The following is a 16980-nucleotide window of genomic DNA, read 5'->3' on the forward strand; positions in this document are numbered from 1 at the left end:
ACTTTCGCTCCGCCGCGGGCTTCTGTCCTTTTTTCTTCTACTTCTACAGCGCACGACTATATAAGCAAGGATCGGCGAGGCCAATCCCCAGTGCTCCGCAGTATTTCAGCCGTCGACTAACAGTCCCTCGCATCTGCAGCCTTCGCTCCTTCCCGCCCTTCTTACTATCGACTACCACTCCTTCGCTCTCAGCAAAACAACAATGGCCGTGCTCGCTCGCGTCTACACCATGTTCTTCTTCATCTTCGCCGTCCTGCCCTGCCTCGCGGCTGCGGCGGCCGTCGTTCCCCGCGGCGGTGGCGGCAACGACAGCGGCCAGCACTGCAGCTCCGGCCCCGTCCAGTGCTGCCAGACCTCGCAGTCGGTGAGCTGGTCGTCCTGCTTCGTGGCAAACCTCCTAATCTGACACCGACTGCCACAGGCTGACTCGCAGGGCGCCGCTGGCCTCTTGGGCCTCCTCGGCATCGTCCTCCAGGACGTGACGGCGCTCATCGGGCTGTCGTGCACGGATGTCAACGTGAGCATGCCTCGCTTCAGTAGCAAACCAGCCGTTGACCAACCTTCCCTTCGCCCTCCAGGTCCTCGGCGGCGGTGGCTCCGAGTGCAGCGCCCAGACGCTCTGCTGCGAGAACAACCACTTCGTAAGCTTCTTCGCCTAGTACCAACGGACGCTTGGGCTCACCTTTGCCACCCCTAGGACGGCCTGATCAACCTCGGATGCTCTCCTATCAACATCTACCTGTAGGATGTCAACACTCACCTGTGGGGTGTGTCAGCACTCAACTGTGGGGTGTTAACACCCACCTGTAGAGTATCAACACCCATCTGTAGGATATCAGCACTTCGACCAAAGCGTTGGTACCCTCGAATTGCTCTCTCCAAACGGTCTCTACTCTCCTCTATAAAGTCTACCTCCTAATGTGATGCGCCAGACCTGGTGGTGCTCACGCGTAGCAATATATATGGTTGATTTATGGGAAGGCTCGTGTTCAGACGCCACTCGCCAACCGCTCGCAGTCCTCTCGTAGTCGGCCCGCGTGAATACCGACATGATCTTCTCACCTTGACTCAGGAAAATCGTTTTTCTGAAGGCACTCGCATTCACTCTCTTCAAGGACCTCCCACGCAAGTTTAGCAGCCAACAAAGGACCACTCGTGTCATTTCGTTATCCACAATATAAGAGCGTAAGGGAGAAAAAAAGGTGTATCAAAACGTGCAGTAGGGTAATAACGAGGTCATGACAAGCAAAAAGGAGGAACACAACGACAAGCGAAGGACTAGGGAGGGGGATACCTTATTTTTGCCGCAAACATAAACGACAAACACAGCCCAAAGGGATATCGACGAAGAGCAGAAGTCAACCCGGCGTACGTGTGCGCTTACTCCTGGTCTTCGATAACCTCCTCCTCGTACTCGCCCTCCTCCTCGACCGTCGCGTCCTGGTACTGCTGGTACTCGGCAACCAAGTCCTGCATGTTCGACTCCGCCTCCGTGAACTGCGCGATGGCGTGAGCGGGGAACGATCACATGACCAAGGTTTGCATACCTCCATCTCGTCCATACCCTCCTGCGTGTACCAATGCAAGAACGCCTTGCGCTTGAACATGGCGGTGAACTGGTCGCTGACACGCTTGAACAGCTCCTGGATGGCCGTCGAGTTGCCGAGGAAGGTGACGGACATGCGCAGGCCGCGGGGCGCGATGTCACACTGCGACGCAAGGACGTTGTTCGGGATCCACTCGACGAAGTAGGCAGAGTTCTTGTTCTGGACGTTCTGCATCTGCTCCTCGACCTCCTTCATGGAGACCTTGCCACGGAACATGGCGGCAACCTGGAGCGGGTTAATTATGTCGGGATGCCGACGATCATAATGGAACGCACAGTGAGGTAGCGACCGTGCCTCGGGTCGGAGGCAGCCATCATGTTCTTGGCGTCGAACATCTGCTGCGTGAGCTCCGGCACGGTGACGGCACGGTACTGCTGGCTGCCGCGCGCAGTCAAAGGCGCGAAGCCGGTCATGAAGAAGTGAAGACGCGGGAACGGCACTAATCGCGCATTAGTGCTGAGCTTCGACGACTTTTTCAAAGGCAACTAACCCAAGTTGACAGCAAGCTTGCGCAGGTCAGAGTTGAGCTGACCAGGGAAGCGCAAGCAAGTGGTAATGCCGGACATGACGAAGGAGACGAGATGGTTCAAGTCACCGTACGTCGGCGTGGAGAGCTTGAGAGTGCGGAAGCAGATGTCGTAGAGCGCCTCGTTATCAATGCAGAAAGTCTCGTCCGAGTTCTCGACAAGCTGGTGCACGGAGAGCGTCGCGTTGTACGGCTGAAGATCGCATGTGAATCATAGCCCTTGCCATGGGGATAGAAAGACGCACCTCAACGACGGTGTCCGAAACCTTGGGAGACGGGACGACAGAGAATGTGCACATCATACGGTCGGGGTATTCCTCACGAATCTTCGAGATCAGGAGAGTACCCATACCAGCGCCCGTACCACCACCGAGGGAGTGGGTGATCTGGAAGCCTATCGAGGGATTAACACGGAGTATATGCGGAGTGATCGACACACGCACCCTGAAGGCAGTCCGTACCCTCGGCCTCCTTGCGCACAACGTCGAGCACAGCGTCAACGAGCTCCGCGCCCTCAGTGTAATCTGCAAAAAAGCGCACTTAGCAAATGTCACGAAGCCTCGGACGCGGTCGGGTCTCCTAATAGAGGCGCGACACGCGACGCGATCGATGCGGGAAAATGGTACTCACGGCCCTTGGCCCAGTTGTTACCCGCACCGCTCTGGCCGAAGACGAAGTTGTCCGGGCGGAAAAGGCCACCAAGCGGACCGGAGCGGACAGAGTCCATGGTACCGGGCTCCAAGTCGACCAGGATCGCGCGCGGCACGTACTTGTTCGCGCCGATCTCGTTGTAGTAGACCGAGATGCGCTCGAGCTGCTGGTCGTTGGTGCCCTTGTAGAGACCATCGGCCTCGATACCGTGCTCGTCGGAGACGACTTCCCAGAACTTGGCACCTACGCGACCGAGTTAGCCTCTCAAAGGCGCGAACCGAGCACGCCGCTCATACCAATCTGGTTGCCGCACTGTGGACGAAAAACGCGTCAGCCGCGTTGCGCGAGATGCTCGCGGGATACTACGCACCTGGCCGGTCTGGAGGTGGACGATTTCACGCATGCTGCGGGCGGGCGTGAGCGGGCGATTTGGATATGATACGATGCGACCACGACGCGGCAACACGCGTATTTTGCGCGCACCCCGCGCCAAACGTCGCGTCGCGCGCGTCGGATGCAGTGACGAAGGACTTACATGACTTGTGAGAGCGGAGGAGGAAGGAAAGGTCGTGAACAGGGCGGTGGGCAAAAAGGCGACGAGCGCGAGGCGGGGGCGGGCGAAATCCCGGTTTTTGAAGCGGAGATTGAAATCTGTGCCCGGCATCTCGGCCGCGGTCGAGGTCCTCCCACGTTCCCACGCTCCACCCAACTTCAACTTGACGTCTTTGGGCTGCCTGCAGGCGCCGGCTCTGACTCAGCGCGCGCATTCTATGCTGTTCTCGGACCTACCTGCTGAAATAGTCGACCAAATATTATGCGCACTGCGTACCGTCGACCTATACCACGTAGCCCTCGTCAATCACGACTTGGGCGCCCCTGCCACCCGAGTACTCTATCATGACATTGAAGAGCCCACACCTCGAGCATCTATACGGTGCCTGCACACTCTAGCAGCATGTCCTCACCTAGCCCTCCTTGTACGCTCCCTGTCCATAGACTGGGCCTCCTTCGACCGCGCGGCCTGCGTGACAGCGAACGCTTACCGGCTCCTGCGCCGCGCTCTCAACCGTACTTCCCGGCTAGTCCGCCTCGCACTCGAGTTACCCACAGCCCAAGAACCAATATGGGTACTATTTGAGGCCCGGTTCCAACTGCGCGCCTTCGAGAGCACCTTCTCGCCCGGACATGGGCTCGCTGCCTTCCTCGCGTCGCAGCCCTTCATCACCGAACTCGGCATCCGAGCGCGGGGCTCGAGCCTGCCGCTACCTACCTTTGCGCTGCCCCGCTTGTCGCAACTACGCGCAGCGCATGCGGCCCCAGGGCTACTAGCAGACATCATCGCTGGCCGCCCGGTTGCTGCCGTGTCGCTCCCTCTCTACGCAGGCGCCGCTTCCAGCGCTGCCCTCGATGCCATATCGCGGTCGACAGCACACATAAAGAAATTCACCGCTCTCGCCTTCGATGCGCGGCCACCGCAGGACGTACTGGAAGAAATTGCCGCTCGCGTACCGCACTTGATCGCCCTCCACCTAATCGCTTTCCTGGGGCAGTACGATTCGGTATGTAATATTATGCTGCAGAGCCAACCACGTTTTCTTACATCTCGTCATTCTAGAAGTCCCTCCTGGATTCGTCTCGCATACTGCGCCGGCTCCCTCAGTTGGAGGTAAGATTTCTACGTCGGATGTAGTAGGCCGGTCGCTTACATATCTAACCGTAACCCAGTTTATTACCTGCATGGCCGCCTCATCCATGGCTACCACCGAGGACGACGAGATGCGGATAGCAGCCGCGTGGCGGGAGAGCTGTCCCAAGCTACGCGCGGTGATCCTACCCAGAGGGAGGGTATGTACGGTTCCCTCTTGTATCCCTTCTTCCATTCTTCGATCTCTTTTTCCATCCAACATCAGTGTGACCTTGACCGCTCGCTCTCTTCCTTTCCGTCTCTTTCTCACCTCGACTAATCTTCCCTTCCTCACCTCGACCAATCTTCTCTTTCTCACCTCGACTAACCCTCCCTGTCTCACCTCACATAATCTTATCCTTTCTCAGCCCGACTAATCTCCCCTTTCTCACCCCGACTAACCCTCCCTCTGCACAGATGCTCCTTTATCAAAACAACCTCCAACGCTGGTCGACCCTGGACCATGCTGAGGAGATGTCGAAGATCGGTATTGACGACGCGCTACCTGGGAGAAGGGTGGTCTCTGGGCGATGACAGGGACGCGGATAGGTGCCAGGGCGATGATAGGGAAGGGTGGTCTCTGGGCGATGAGGGAAAAGGGTGCCAGGGCGATGACAGGGAAGGTGCCGGGGCGCTGACAGTGAAGGCGGTCAGCGGGAGGGCATATGACCGGTCATTCGTGCAAGGAGAGAGTACAGCGGGGTATTTCGTGGAATTTGGATCACTCCCCATAGCAGGTATCCAGAAGGAAACAAGAGAGGTCAATACATATACCAACCTCACCTATACCTCTTGCGAATTGACACACGGGTGGATGGTAGATACACGCGCTTGGATAGTACACACGTACAACACAATGTAACATACACTGACTCGCCCTTCACATATATCCCATCGACGACACGCGCAGGGCTGACCGTGATGTCTCTGCGTCTATGCAGAGGCCTTAGGCGGCTGGGGCACAACCTCTGGGGTAGCACCAGGCGTGGGCTCGATTGGTGCAGCCGCTGCTGGTTCCGCTGCCGCATCGCCCTGCTGGGGAGGTCTCCTCCCTACCTTCTTCTCCTGCGGGATACATCAGCAAAATACCCTCAGAGCACGACCCGACCACCTCCCACCTTTTTCTTCTTCTCCGGCTTCGCATTCGGATCCGGGTACGCCTTCCTCGTCACCTCCTGCCACTCCTCGCTCGCCTCGTACGCCGCCCGGATCGGCGCCATCAGCGCGATCAGCGCACTCGCGACCGCGCCCTTCAGGTCCTTCGGGTGCAACGCCTTGCTCGCATAGTCCGCGCACAGCGCCGCGTGGCTCGCATAATGCAGCGACCCGCCAAACTTCTCATCCCTCTCCACCGAGAACAGCGTCCCCTCCGGCGCATTCGGGCTCACGAACGCCGGCGCGCCCGGCGCGCTCTCCCCCGCCGCCTTCTGCTCCGCGCGCAGCCGGCTGATGGGCATGAGCACCGCGCCGACGAACGCGAGGACGCCGTTGCCCTCGACCGTGCCCTCCTCGCAGAACGCGGCCTTGATCTTCTTGCGCACGACCTCGGGCGGGTCGAGGAAGTCGATCTTCGAGTTCGGGTCCGAGGCGGACATCTTCCCGCCCGCGAGCCCGGGGACCATCGCGTTCATGAGGTGCGCGCGTTTGGCGTAGCCGAGCTTGGGGAGGTAGGCCTCGGCGAAGGTGAAGATCTTGCGCTGGTCGACGCCGCCGAACTGGAAGTCGCAGCCGAGGTACTGCTCGTCGAGAGCTTGGAGGCCGGGGTAGAGCAGCCCGGAGAGCAGGGGGCTCTCGACCTGCTTCACGACCTCGGCGCCGGCCTTCTTCGCGTCGTGCTCGGTGACGATGGCGCACAGTCTGCGTGTGGGTGTGAGGGGGCTGCGTTGTACGCATTTGTGAGGGGATCCGCACCTGTAGTTGTCCATGTTGTACTCTTTTGTCAATTGGTAGGACGAGCCCTCGACGATGCGAAGCTTGCTCGTGGGTATGCCTAGCGTTTCGAAGACAGCCATGAGGACAAATCTGTAGTATTTGCAGCGTTGCTCTACGAGCTCGATGGGGGCCTTTAAGTTATCCAAAAAGGCATGGACGTCTAGGAATGGGCATGAGAATCGGAGCAATGGCTTCGCTGTTGGCGGAACTTGCCTGCTAACAAGACCGTAACCTGGGCCCAGTTCAGCAATCGGGTACATGAATATGGCATGGCCCACTCACCTCAACACCAGCATGCAGGAAATCGGCGATCTTCGTGAGGGGGACGAAGTAGGCGATATGTGCTGGCGAGAAGTCATGTCAACTCGAGTGGGAAATCTCAAGTAGATCGAAGCTCACGTCTGCCAGTGCATGCAGTTCCTATTTCGCATCTCATGAGTACGCATCTACTTCCGAAGTCTTATACCACTCACCCCAGTAGCACTTCGGTGTCCGTCCCTCCGCGAGGATGTTCTTGATGATGTCTGGACCCAGGACCTCCTGGAGATCCCGAGTGATGAGCTCGAACTTTTCTTCGGCCGTTGTCGCGACCATATCGAAGGGGGGTATGATGGGGGAGGGGGACAAGGGGGTTAGCAACCAATTAAATGCAGGGGAAGGAGATGCGGGCGTAGTGATCGAGTCAGTCGAGGGGCGGAGTCACTGATCTTATCGGATCGTACGGTCCGGGTGTTGAACTTGGTCTCAACATGCCTGCCCGCTCATTGATTGAATGTTGTCGACTAAGGCGGTTTCAATTTGCCTCGGGTGAGCGGCAGATGCTCTTAGGTTCCATTCGTCGCTGTATATACGCATTAAGGTATTGTGAATACATAGAATAGTTGAGGGAAACACGTTCAACTCCGTCAAGGTCCCCATTGTTATAGCTGGATGTGGCCTTCAGACGTCCGCGCCGCGGGTACTCCGCGGTGCTTTGCCACGTAAATAGCAAAGCTTTTCAAGCATACAGCACGCGCCATACTATGCCACTCTTCCACTGTCGCGTCCATGCCAACTGCCCTCCCGTCTGGACTCGTGTTCATCGTCCTGCTCCATCGGCCTGCGAAAATAGACATTCATTTACTCCGTGTCAAAACGAGGTTTCCGACTCACTGATGCTCAGGCCCATTCCCCATGAACTCCTCGAACCTTCTCCTCATCCCTCGCACCACGGCCTCCAGATGCGGGTCGTCCACCACATGAAAATGGTCCGTCTGGAACGCCTCGCACTCGCGAATGAACAGCTCCATGTCCTTCACGCGCCGCAAGCTCGCCTCCGGCTCATCTGTCCCCCTTACGCGCGCCGAGTACGATGCCACCAGCGTCGCCAGACCACCTAACAATCACAACTTCAGCCTCACGTGCAGCGGACAAATCGCCTCACGCACCGAGCACCGCCGTGACAATCGATGTCTGCGAAGCTTGTCATCCGCTGCACTCGCCAAAGGACACTGCTGGTCCTCACCTCGCGGCCAACCGTGATAGCCGACAACATCGTGGTCAGCGTGCCCAACGTAACTTGCAGGCCGATGGCTGGTAATCTAGCGTCAGCCTATTGCGCTCCGCCGCCTGTATTTTTTCCGATAGACACCGCAAGCCGCCTTACGCACCTATGTTGATCGCCCAGCCCGAAATGCGCGCCTTCCGGGCCGCTCTATTGCGTTCTTTCGTCGCCGCATCGATTGTCGGCGCGAGTCTCTCGCCCAACGTTCGCGCTCTGAACGGCTTCTCTTCGAATTGCGGCGACATCCCACGCGAAGATCTCGCGAGATTCATTCGCATCCGGCTCGGCTGTCATGAAGCGCGCGGCCAACGTCAATGGCATGTACACACAGGACAAAGCATGCTCCTCCCACTCACCCGCCGGAACGTCGGTACACCGTACAGCTCACCCTCGATCTCGTCAGGGCGCGGCGGCAAGGGCCGATTTGTAGACTCTGCGAACGAAACGCGCTGCATCAAGGGCGCCTCGGACGGATACCGCGACAGATGGGAGTGCGGGGTCGAAGGGCTTTCGAGGTGACCGTGGCTCGTAGTTGTTGTACCCGGGCCATGGCTGGCGGTAGTCGCCGGTGGCGCGGGAGGTGACGATGAGCCCGCACTAGGCGACGAAGGACCCGCTCGCGGCGCTGGACCTCTGTCTGGCGAAGAGGAACCCACACGAGGCGCACTGCTGCTGCTTGGGTCGTGCGCACTGGGTGGCGAGCTCTCCTGCGCGTGAGGCGCCAAGCTCTCCCTCGAGCCCGTCGCGTGCATGCCTTGCGGCTGCCGACTCGGTCCTGCAGTCGCCGGAGACGTATCCTCCGCGCGTCGCGCCTCGCTGCTTGCACGCCCCTCGGCCAGCGTATTGGCAGCATCCTGCGCCCTATCTTCCGTCGACGTCTGAGTAGCTTGATGAGACATCCTCGCGATAAGCGTGCGCACAGGAAGCAAGCAAGACGAAAGATGGGAAGTAAGCCACAAAGACGGGGCACCACGCTCCCTCGGCTTTCCCGTCCCACCTCTACACCTACATAAGTACCCCGGCGTGCGGCCGGGGCGCGGATGCCATGCTAGTACCGCCCGCCGCCTTCCTTACGAGTGGCCTGCCATCGCCAAATCACACTCTGAAGAAGCTAGTCAGAAGAGTTCCGCTGCACTTTAGAACGTGGGCGGACCAACCTCCGATAAATGGCGCCGTGTTTCCTAGTATCGTCAAGGGAAAGCCTCGCATTCACGCAAGATGAAATCAGTGATAGATGCACGCGCGCATGATGGAAGAAGTGGGACTAGTAGCGGAATTCAGAAGCGACGCGCACCGATTCCGGGCGGTCACAGAATTGCGAACGCACCACCTCGGTCGAGAATAGCCGTCAACACAGTTCGTATGTTTGGCTGGAAGACCGTGCTTCGGCCTAGAAATACAGTTTTGATATACTACCTTCAACCTTACAATTATGGCACCCTTAGATTACTTTTCACGCCATGACGCTCAATAGCAGCGCCATCCGAATCTGGCGGAGACAAATAAGCTTCATGTGGTTGCGGTGTAGAGCTGTGAACTTACGAAGAGACCGTAGCGCATCTGGCGGAAGTACACCGCACGCTTGGAATCGAAGTCGACCTCAGGATCGATTTCTGGTGGGATGACAGGCAGGGTCAGCGATTGCTCATCAGAGATCGACGGATACCGCTCACCATTCACGCGAGGCAGAGGGTGCATCACAATCATGTCCTCCTTCGCCCGCGCCAGAACGGAGTGATCGACGCGGTACGCGTCCTTCACCTGCTGCCACTCGGCCTCGCTCGTGAAGCGCTCCTTCTGCACGCGCGTCACGTACAGCACGTCCGTGTCGTCCAAAACTTCTTCCAGCGACTCGCAGACCGTGACCTGGATGCCCGCGCGACGCGCCGCATTCACCACGGTCGACGGCATAGCCAGGCTAGCGGGCGCCACGAAGTTGAGGCGCACGGAGTACAGGCATAGCAACGTCACCAAGCTGTGGACAGTGCGCCCGTTCTTGAGGTCGCCGAGCATCGTGATCGTTCGTCCGTTGACCGTACCGAGCTCCGAACGGATGGTGAACACATCCAAAAGCGCCTAAAGTAGTGTTAACTGGGATCTGCACACCAACGAATGAGCAAACTTACCTGCGTGGGATGCTCCCCGATTCCATCTCCGGCGTTGATGATGGGGACGGGCGAGAACTTCGCAGCGAGCTGAGCGCTCCCAACATCCGGATGACGCATGACGATGGCGTCGGCATAGCATCCTAGAGTCCGCACGGTGTCCGGGAGGGATTCTCCCTTCGTGACCGAGGATGTGTCCGCAGTGATCTGCACAACCTCGCCACCGCAGCGCTTCATAGCGGCATCGAACGATGAGGACGTCCTGGTCGACGGTTCGTAGAACAAGGTGCAGAGCACCCTGCCCTTGAGGACATCCAAAGTACCATTCCGCTCGACCTGAAGGCGCATCTCCTGCGCGAGGGAGAACAGATCGTACAAATCTTTCCGGGTGAATTGCTTGACGGAAAGGATATGACGGCGGTAAAACGACGGATGAGCGTGCAGATGCGACAGGTAAGTATCGGCCGGTCCCACAGGTCCATGCAGGACGGCGCCCGAGGGCTGCGGCGGCAACGCAGGGGCGGTGAGCTCGAGGTCCTTGTGCGGAGGAGCAGTGCCGGTGACGGTCGGGAGTGTCGCGGGACCATGGCTTACGCTGGCGCTGGAGATGTCCTTGCCGAGCGGCGGCGACGTGACAGCGCCATCAAGGTAGGTAGTCTGACCATGGAACACGACGCGATGCACAAAGCCGTTGACCAGGTTGTTCTCCAGCGGCGTCCAGCACGTCGACACCTTCGTGAAGGGAGCCTTGCGACCCATAACAATCTCGACATGTGTCTGGCTCTGATCAGGGAGCCCGAAGATGAGGACAGGGTTGTCGTGCAGGCGAACGCGGATGTCCTCCAGGGTAAGGCGACCCGTCGTGACAGCGGTGAGCAAGAGGGGAAGGGTCTCCTCAATGCCGCAAGCCGGGGTCGGCTTCTGACCCATTTCTTCGGCCAAGAAGTATGGCGCCGGGCCGACTGAGAAAGCGTCGACAACGTCCAGGTGCTTCCAAAGCGCAGCTTGCTCCTGCGCGGTGGGCAGATGGGCCGAAGAGGGGTACTGCTCCTTCGTGAAGAAGAGCGAGTAGATTGACACATCGCAAGTGACCTTGAGTTGCTTCGCCTTGCTCAGCGAGATGAGCAGGAGGTCATCGGTATCGCGAACGTCCGTGATATGCACGCCACGGCCATTTAGGCTGGCCAGGAGAAGTATCGACGCCAGCTGTGAGCCCTTGGCGTTGGTGATGATAGGCTTATCGAGCGGCCATGATGCCAGATGCGCGGCCACAACGGACAAGGGCGTGTCGATGCCGTCCAGCTTGAAGGGGATGAACAGCGCCTTGGTGTCAGCCTGCAGCTCCTCGTCAAGGGCCTGCACGTTGGTGTCGGTGGCTGCAACGCTAAACGCGTAGTTCGTGTACGAGCGGCCCTGTATGTTGTTCGTCGCAAGCTCGAGGGTCGGGCGGTCGTATATCGCATTACCGACTCCAATAGGCAGGACGATGGAGGTTGAGAACCCAGCGGACACTGCAGCTTGCGACAACTCCGCCAGGTCGTTGCTTCCAAGCTGAGCGACGCCCGGGACGAACGCAGCGATATTGACGAAGCCGGGGAAGGTATGGGTAAGGTGAGAGCTCTTCGAGTCCACGGTGGACACGTCAAGGGGCAGCTTGCGAACCAGGGCCTCGGCAAGCATCTTCGCGTTCTTGACGTTCGTGATAAGCGGCACCGCGAAGTCAACGGCCATGCGACGGCTGTGGTAGCCCTTGCTCGCGTAGCTGGCGGGGCGCCTGTAATGGTTCTTGGATGGCAAGTTGATGTACATGTCGATAAGGTTGTTCGCCAGGTGCTGTGTTAACGAGTACTCCGACTTCTGCTGGTCGCGATTATCATCTCCTAATGCTTCGAGGTACTGCAAAGATGTGAGATGCGCAGTTGTAGCTCGGGAACGGCGGGCTTACCTTGCAGGGGACGTTGTGCTCAGTCAAGAAGTCGGCCGTGCCCGAGGTGGCGAAGATATTGTACCCAGCAGCTGATAGCTTCTGGATAGCTGGGAGAAGCTCGAGCTTCTCCCGGTAGCTGCCGATCGAGAAAAGGATGTTCTTCTTGGGCGGGATGATACCGGTTGAGATGAGCGCCTTCAGGTACGCCTCATACTTGTCGTGCCCGAAGCATGCAACCTCGCCCGTGGACGCCATCTCCACACCCAACACCGGATCGGCACCCGACAGACGGCTAAAGCTGAACTGCGGGACCTTGATACCAACGTAGTCAGGCGGTAGGTTCGCGTCGGGATAGGATTCAACGGGCAGGTCAAGCATGGCCTTCGTGGCCATCTCGATCGCGTCAATGCCCGTGACCTTCGAGACGAAGGGGAAGGAGCGGGCAGCGCGAAGATTGCACTCGATGACTTTGATTTCGTTGTTCTTCGCGATGAACTGGATGTTGAAGGGGCCCGTCACGTTGAGCGCGTTGCCGATCTTCGCAGTCGCCTCTTCGATCTGCTTCACCGTCTGCGGGTCGAGGTCTTGCGGGGGGTGAATGAGCGTCGCATCGCCGGAGTGCACGCCCGCGTTCTCGACGTGCTCGGATATGAAGTGCATGATCATCTTACCGCCCTTCGCGACGGCGTCCATCTCAATCTCCTTCGCCTGCTCGATGTACTTTGTGATGACGACCGGGTGTTCGCGCGAAACCGCGGTGGCTTGTGTCAGGTAATTCGAGAGGTCGTCGCCGGTAGAGACGACGTTCATCGCAGCGCCCGAAAGCACATACGATGGACGGACAAGGACCGGATAGCCGACCTTCTCGCAGAAGGACTGCGCCTCCTCGAAGCTCGTCAGCTCCTTCCACTCCGGCTGGTCGACACCGATCTCGTCGAGCAAGCGGGAGAACTTGAACCTGTTCTCCGCCGTGTCAATCATTTCGGGCGACGTCCCGTAGATCTTGACGTTCTGACGGTACAGCGGCAGCGCGATGTTGTTCGGCGTCTGCCCACCCATGGAGAGAATGACACCGCGCGAGGCCTCGGTGTCGTAGATATCGAGAATGGTCTCCAAGCTGATATTCTCGAAGTACAGGCGGTCGGCCTCGTCGTAGTCCGTGCTGACCGTCTCAGGGTTGTAGTTGACCATGACCGTCGGGAGGCCCTGATCGCGCAGAGTGCGGATCGCACGCACAGCGCACCAGTCGAACTCGACAGAGGAGCCGATGCGGTACACACCGGAGCCAAGGACCATGATGCCGCGGTCCTCGAAGGTGATGTCGTGCTCGATGGCGTTGTAGGTCGTGTACAAGTAGTTGGTGAAAGCAGGGAACTCGGCCGCAACCGTGTCGATCTGCTTGACGAAGGGCGAGATGCCGTTCTCCTTGCGCAACAGACGCACAGCAAGCTCTGTTGAGTTCATGCATGCGGCGAGCTCGCGGTCAGAGAAACCAAGCTGTTTGGCGCGGCGGAGGATGTCCTTGTCGAGAGTTGAGACGTTGTATGTCCTACACCAATATCAGCAACGCCTTGTCAAATTTGTCACTATCTGTGCTTACGAGATGGCCTTCTCCATAATGAAGATGTTCTGCAGCTTCGTCAAAAACCACTTGTCGATGTTCGTCATTTGCCAGATCTTCTCCACACTGTAGCCGCGGTGGAAGGCAGTCGAAATGGCGAAGATGCGCTTATCCGTCGGGTTCACGAGCTCCTCGTCGATATCTTCGACGTAGTCGTTCTATGTTCTTGTCAGCAACATGCGCAACTCGCCGGAAACAAGACCAACCTTTGCAAACCCAAGGAACTGATCGTCGATAGCACGGATCGCCTTCTGGATCGTCTCCTCAAAAGTGCGCCCGATGCTCATGACCTCGCCGACACTCTTCATGCTGCTGCTGAGCAGGCGGCTGACACGGTTGAACTTCTTGAGGTCCCAACGGGGGATCTTGACGACGCAGTAGTCCAAGCTCGGCTCAAAGCACGCGCTGGTGACCCGGGTGACAGAGTTGCGAATCTCGTTGAGCGGTATGCCTAGACCGAGCTTCGCAGCGATGAAGGCGAGCGGATAGCCGGTGGCCTTCGACGCAAGCGCGGACGAACGCGACAGACGGGCGTTGACCTGCCGGAAATGAACATTCTGTTCACAAACTGCGTAAAAGAATGCGTACCTCGATAATGCAATACTCCTGAGAATTAGGATTGAGTGCGTACTGGATGTTGCACTCGCCAACGACGCCAAGATGCCTGATGACGTTGATGGCGGTCGTACGAAGCATGTTGTAGTCGGAGTCGGACAGCGTCTGCGAAGGCGCGACGACGATGGAGTCGCCAGTGTGGATACCGAGCGGGTCGAAGTTCTGCAAGCAGATGAGTCCCTTAACCCAGCCTCGTAAGCGCAGCAACGTACCTCCATGTTGCAAACCGTAATGCAGTTGTCTCTGCAATCACGGACGACTTCATACTCGATCTCCTTCCATCCCTTCATGCTCTTCTCAATCAGAACCTGCGGACTCGTCGCAAACGCCTTCGCGCACAGCGCCGACAGCTGCGCGGCGTCCTGCGCGAAACCGCTTCCAAGGCCTCCGAGTGCATACGCTGCGCGCACGATGACCGGGAATCCGATAGACTTCGCCGCCGCCAGCGCCTCCTCCTGGTTCTGCGCCGTGCAGCTCTCCGCACACTTCTCGCCAATCTCGGCCATCGCATCCGCGAACAGCTGGCGATCCTCCGTCATGATGATCGTGTCGATGGGCGTGCCCAGCACCTGCACGCCCAGCTCCTCGAACTCGTCCTTGAGCTTGATGCCGACATTGAGCGCGGTCTGCCCGCCGAAGGTGACGTAGATGCCGTCAGGCTGCTCGTACTTGATGATCTTGCGCACGAACTCGGGCGTTACGGGCAGGAAGTAGACCTTGTCGGCGAGGCCCTTCGACGTCGCGATCGTCGCGATGTTCGGGTTCACCATGATGGTGTAAATGCCCTCCTCCTTTAGCGCCTTGATCGCCTGCGAGCCAGAGTAGTCGAACTCGCCAGCCTGGCCGATGGAGAGACCGCCGGAGCCCAAGATGAGCACCTTCGTGACCTTGGCGCGGGGCACGCGCTTCTCATTCTCCTCCTTGCTGCCGCCAGGCATCGAGATAGGCACGAGCGAGCTCGACGCACAGTCCGCGACGTTCTGAATGAAGACGTCAAACAAGAACTCCGTATCCCTCGGGCCTGGCGTCGACTCGGGATGGAATTGGACAGAGAAGAACGGCTTGTCCTCGAAGTAGATGCCCTCGTTGCTGCCATCATTTGCGTTCTGGAAGAGCTCCTTCCAGCCTGACGGAAGCGTAGACGTATCCACCTGGTACCCGTGATTCTGGCTGGTGATGTAACAGCGGCCAGACATTGCGTCCGTGCAGGGGATGTTTTGACCACGGTTACCGTACTTCATCTTCGAAGTCTTCGCGCCAGCGGCGAGGGCGAGCAGTTGGTGACCCAGACAGATACCAAAGATGGGGCGGTCACCCCGCTCTACAGCTTTGGCGATATTCGTAATCGTCTGTGTGACGGTAGCAGGATCACCGGGACCGTTCGACAAGAACAAGCCGTCGAAAGGCTCCGGATCGGCGTTGAAATCGTAGTCCCATGGCACGACCTTCAACTCGACGCCGCGGTTGATGAAGCAGCGAATCTGGTTGTACTTCATGCCCACATCAACAGCGATGATGCGCAAAGGGCGACCGGAGGGATGCAGCTTGGGCTCCGTGGTCGGCTTGTACAACTTGGGCTCCTTGATTGAGACGACCGAAACCAAGTTCTGCGCGTTGGGATCCGAGAACGGAATGTCGATGTAGTCCTCGCGCCACGCGAACGGGTTGCTCGAGGGCGACGAGGCGCGCGACGGCAGCTGCGACCCGGCAGGCAGCGACAGACGCTTGCTGGCGCGCGCGTCCGGGCGCCTGGCGAGGAGCTTCCCGAGCATGGACCCCTTCTCCCTGATCTTCTTCGTGAGCATGCGCGTGTCGATCCCGTACATCGCCGGCACGTTGTTCTCCTTCAGCCACTCGCCGAGCGAGGACTTGGCCAGGAAGTGGCTGAAGTCCTCCGTGTAGTAGCCGATCACCAGGCCGGCGATGTGGATGCGGCTAGACTCGAACTCGACGGGGAGCGTGTCCAGGAAATTTTCGGGACGCGCGGGGACGCCGTAGTTGCCAATGAGGGGGTAGGTGAGGACGAGGATCTGGCCCTCGTAGGAGGGATCGGTGAGGGATTCTGTGTAACCCACCATCCCTGTACCATCGTGAGCAAGATCCGCGAGAAGTGAACGCGTGCAACGCACCCGTCTGGAAGACGCATTCGCCTGCTACGCTCTTCCCTTCCGCGCCAAAGCTCCATCCCTCGAACGATGAGCCATCGCTGAGCTCAAGCACGGACAAGGGGGCGTCGCGCGAGCCATCTTCTGAGATGTTAGTCCCGCTTGCGGGTTTTGCTGGGAGTGAATTGGACGTCGTCATCGTCCTGTTGAGCGGGGGACGAGCGGGCGAAGGCACAGTGATGGAGGGAGCAGGAAGAGCCATGTATTGTCGTCTGAGCGCGTCGGCCGTGTTCGTCTTCCTCTCCACTCGGACGCGTCCTCGAGGGAAATTTTCGGGTGGAGAGGAAGAGAAGAGGAACACGAGAGCGAACGCCGGGACTATAGCCCGCCAATGTTGTCAACTGTTTTCCATCGATCAGATCCGCTTTTGGCGCGCCGATTTTCGATCTGAATCATGCAAAGTTCGGCCGGACGCGTGGCAATTGGAGCCCCTGGGAGTCAACGTTAGGAGCCTATGTGAGAGGGGAGGTCATCGAAGTACGCTGCGAAGGAGGACGTACGCAGCAGGAGGAGCTGTGCGGCAAGTTTGAACATCTGAGCAGCGATGCCGAGGTCGAAAGGCGACCGGCAGGCTATGATAATTGAGATAGTGAGATAAGTACCC

General features: G+C 58.6%; 7 protein-coding genes across 7 annotated transcripts; 2 read left to right on the forward strand and 5 right to left on the reverse strand.

Moving 5' to 3' along the window:
- The first annotated feature begins 135 nt into the window (after nucleotides 1–135).
- HYD2 (fungal hydrophobin) lies at nucleotides 136–955 on the forward strand. Its single transcript, XM_003031218.1, has 4 exons — nucleotides 136–364; nucleotides 422–517; nucleotides 579–641; nucleotides 698–955. The coding sequence occupies exons 1-4, from the start codon at nucleotides 203–205 to the stop codon at nucleotides 743–745; spliced, it is 369 nt and encodes a 122-aa protein (XP_003031264.1). The 5' UTR covers nucleotides 136–202; the 3' UTR covers nucleotides 746–955.
- A 124-nt stretch (nucleotides 956–1079) lies between these two features.
- Nucleotides 1080–3379, reverse strand: SCHCODRAFT_02629605 (tubulin beta chain). Its single transcript, XM_003030842.2, has 10 exons — nucleotides 3320–3379; nucleotides 3155–3188; nucleotides 3081–3096; nucleotides 2764–3027; nucleotides 2577–2657; nucleotides 2379–2527; nucleotides 2098–2326; nucleotides 1883–2046; nucleotides 1548–1832; nucleotides 1080–1497 (listed from the first exon to the last, which is right to left on the reverse strand). Exons 2-10 carry the CDS (start codon nucleotides 3185–3187, stop codon nucleotides 1381–1383), a joined length of 1338 nt encoding a protein of 445 aa, XP_003030888.1. The 5' UTR covers nucleotide 3188; nucleotides 3320–3379; the 3' UTR covers nucleotides 1080–1380.
- A 279-nt stretch (nucleotides 3380–3658) lies between these two features.
- On the forward strand, nucleotides 3659–5002 carry SCHCODRAFT_02689764 (uncharacterized protein; the record flags this gene model as incomplete). The annotated part of the gene is made up of 5 exons (XM_003031217.3): nucleotides 3659–3761; nucleotides 3817–4343; nucleotides 4400–4450; nucleotides 4510–4629; nucleotides 4886–5002. The coding sequence occupies exons 1-5, from the start codon at nucleotides 3740–3742 to the stop codon at nucleotides 5000–5002; spliced, it is 837 nt and encodes a 278-aa protein (XP_003031263.1). The 5' UTR covers nucleotides 3659–3739.
- Nucleotides 5003–5559: 557 nt separating this feature from the next.
- On the reverse strand, nucleotides 5560–6994 carry SCHCODRAFT_02506262 (tyrosine tRNA ligase; the record flags this gene model as incomplete). The annotated part of the gene is made up of 5 exons (XM_003030841.1): nucleotides 5560–6325; nucleotides 6380–6596; nucleotides 6679–6744; nucleotides 6800–6820; nucleotides 6874–6994. The coding sequence occupies 5 exons, from the start codon at nucleotides 6992–6994 to the stop codon at nucleotides 5560–5562; spliced, it is 1191 nt and encodes a 396-aa protein (XP_003030887.1).
- Nucleotides 6995–7548: 554 nt separating this feature from the next.
- Nucleotides 7549–8188, reverse strand: SCHCODRAFT_02504802 (uncharacterized protein; the record flags this gene model as incomplete). Its single annotated transcript, XM_003030840.2, has 4 exons — nucleotides 7549–7775; nucleotides 7828–7852; nucleotides 7905–7972; nucleotides 8050–8188. 4 exons carry the CDS (start codon nucleotides 8186–8188, stop codon nucleotides 7549–7551), a joined length of 459 nt encoding a protein of 152 aa, XP_003030886.2.
- SCHCODRAFT_02324195 (uncharacterized protein) lies at nucleotides 8088–9146 on the reverse strand. The gene is made up of 2 exons (XM_050342373.1): nucleotides 9101–9146; nucleotides 8088–9045 (listed from the first exon to the last, which is right to left on the reverse strand). The coding sequence occupies exon 2, from the start codon at nucleotides 8840–8842 to the stop codon at nucleotides 8255–8257; it is 588 nt and encodes a 195-aa protein (XP_050199715.1). The 5' UTR covers nucleotides 8843–9045; nucleotides 9101–9146; the 3' UTR covers nucleotides 8088–8254.
- A 113-nt stretch (nucleotides 9147–9259) lies between these two features.
- Nucleotides 9260–16692, reverse strand: SCHCODRAFT_02629622 (carbamoyl-phosphate synth). The gene is made up of 10 exons (XM_003030839.2): nucleotides 16341–16692; nucleotides 14424–16291; nucleotides 14185–14373; nucleotides 13803–14135; nucleotides 13576–13754; nucleotides 11994–13524; nucleotides 10070–11944; nucleotides 9617–10019; nucleotides 9486–9556; nucleotides 9260–9432 (listed from the first exon to the last, which is right to left on the reverse strand). Exons 1-10 carry the CDS (start codon nucleotides 16576–16578, stop codon nucleotides 9397–9399), a joined length of 6723 nt encoding a protein of 2240 aa, XP_003030885.2. The 5' UTR covers nucleotides 16579–16692; the 3' UTR covers nucleotides 9260–9396.
- Nucleotides 16693–16980: the final 288 nt, after the last annotated feature.

This window comes from Schizophyllum commune, assembly GCF_000143185.2.
Source record: "Schizophyllum commune H4-8 unplaced genomic scaffold SCHCOscaffold_7, whole genome shotgun sequence".
NCBI lineage: Eukaryota > Fungi > Basidiomycota > Agaricomycetes > Agaricales > Schizophyllaceae > Schizophyllum > Schizophyllum commune.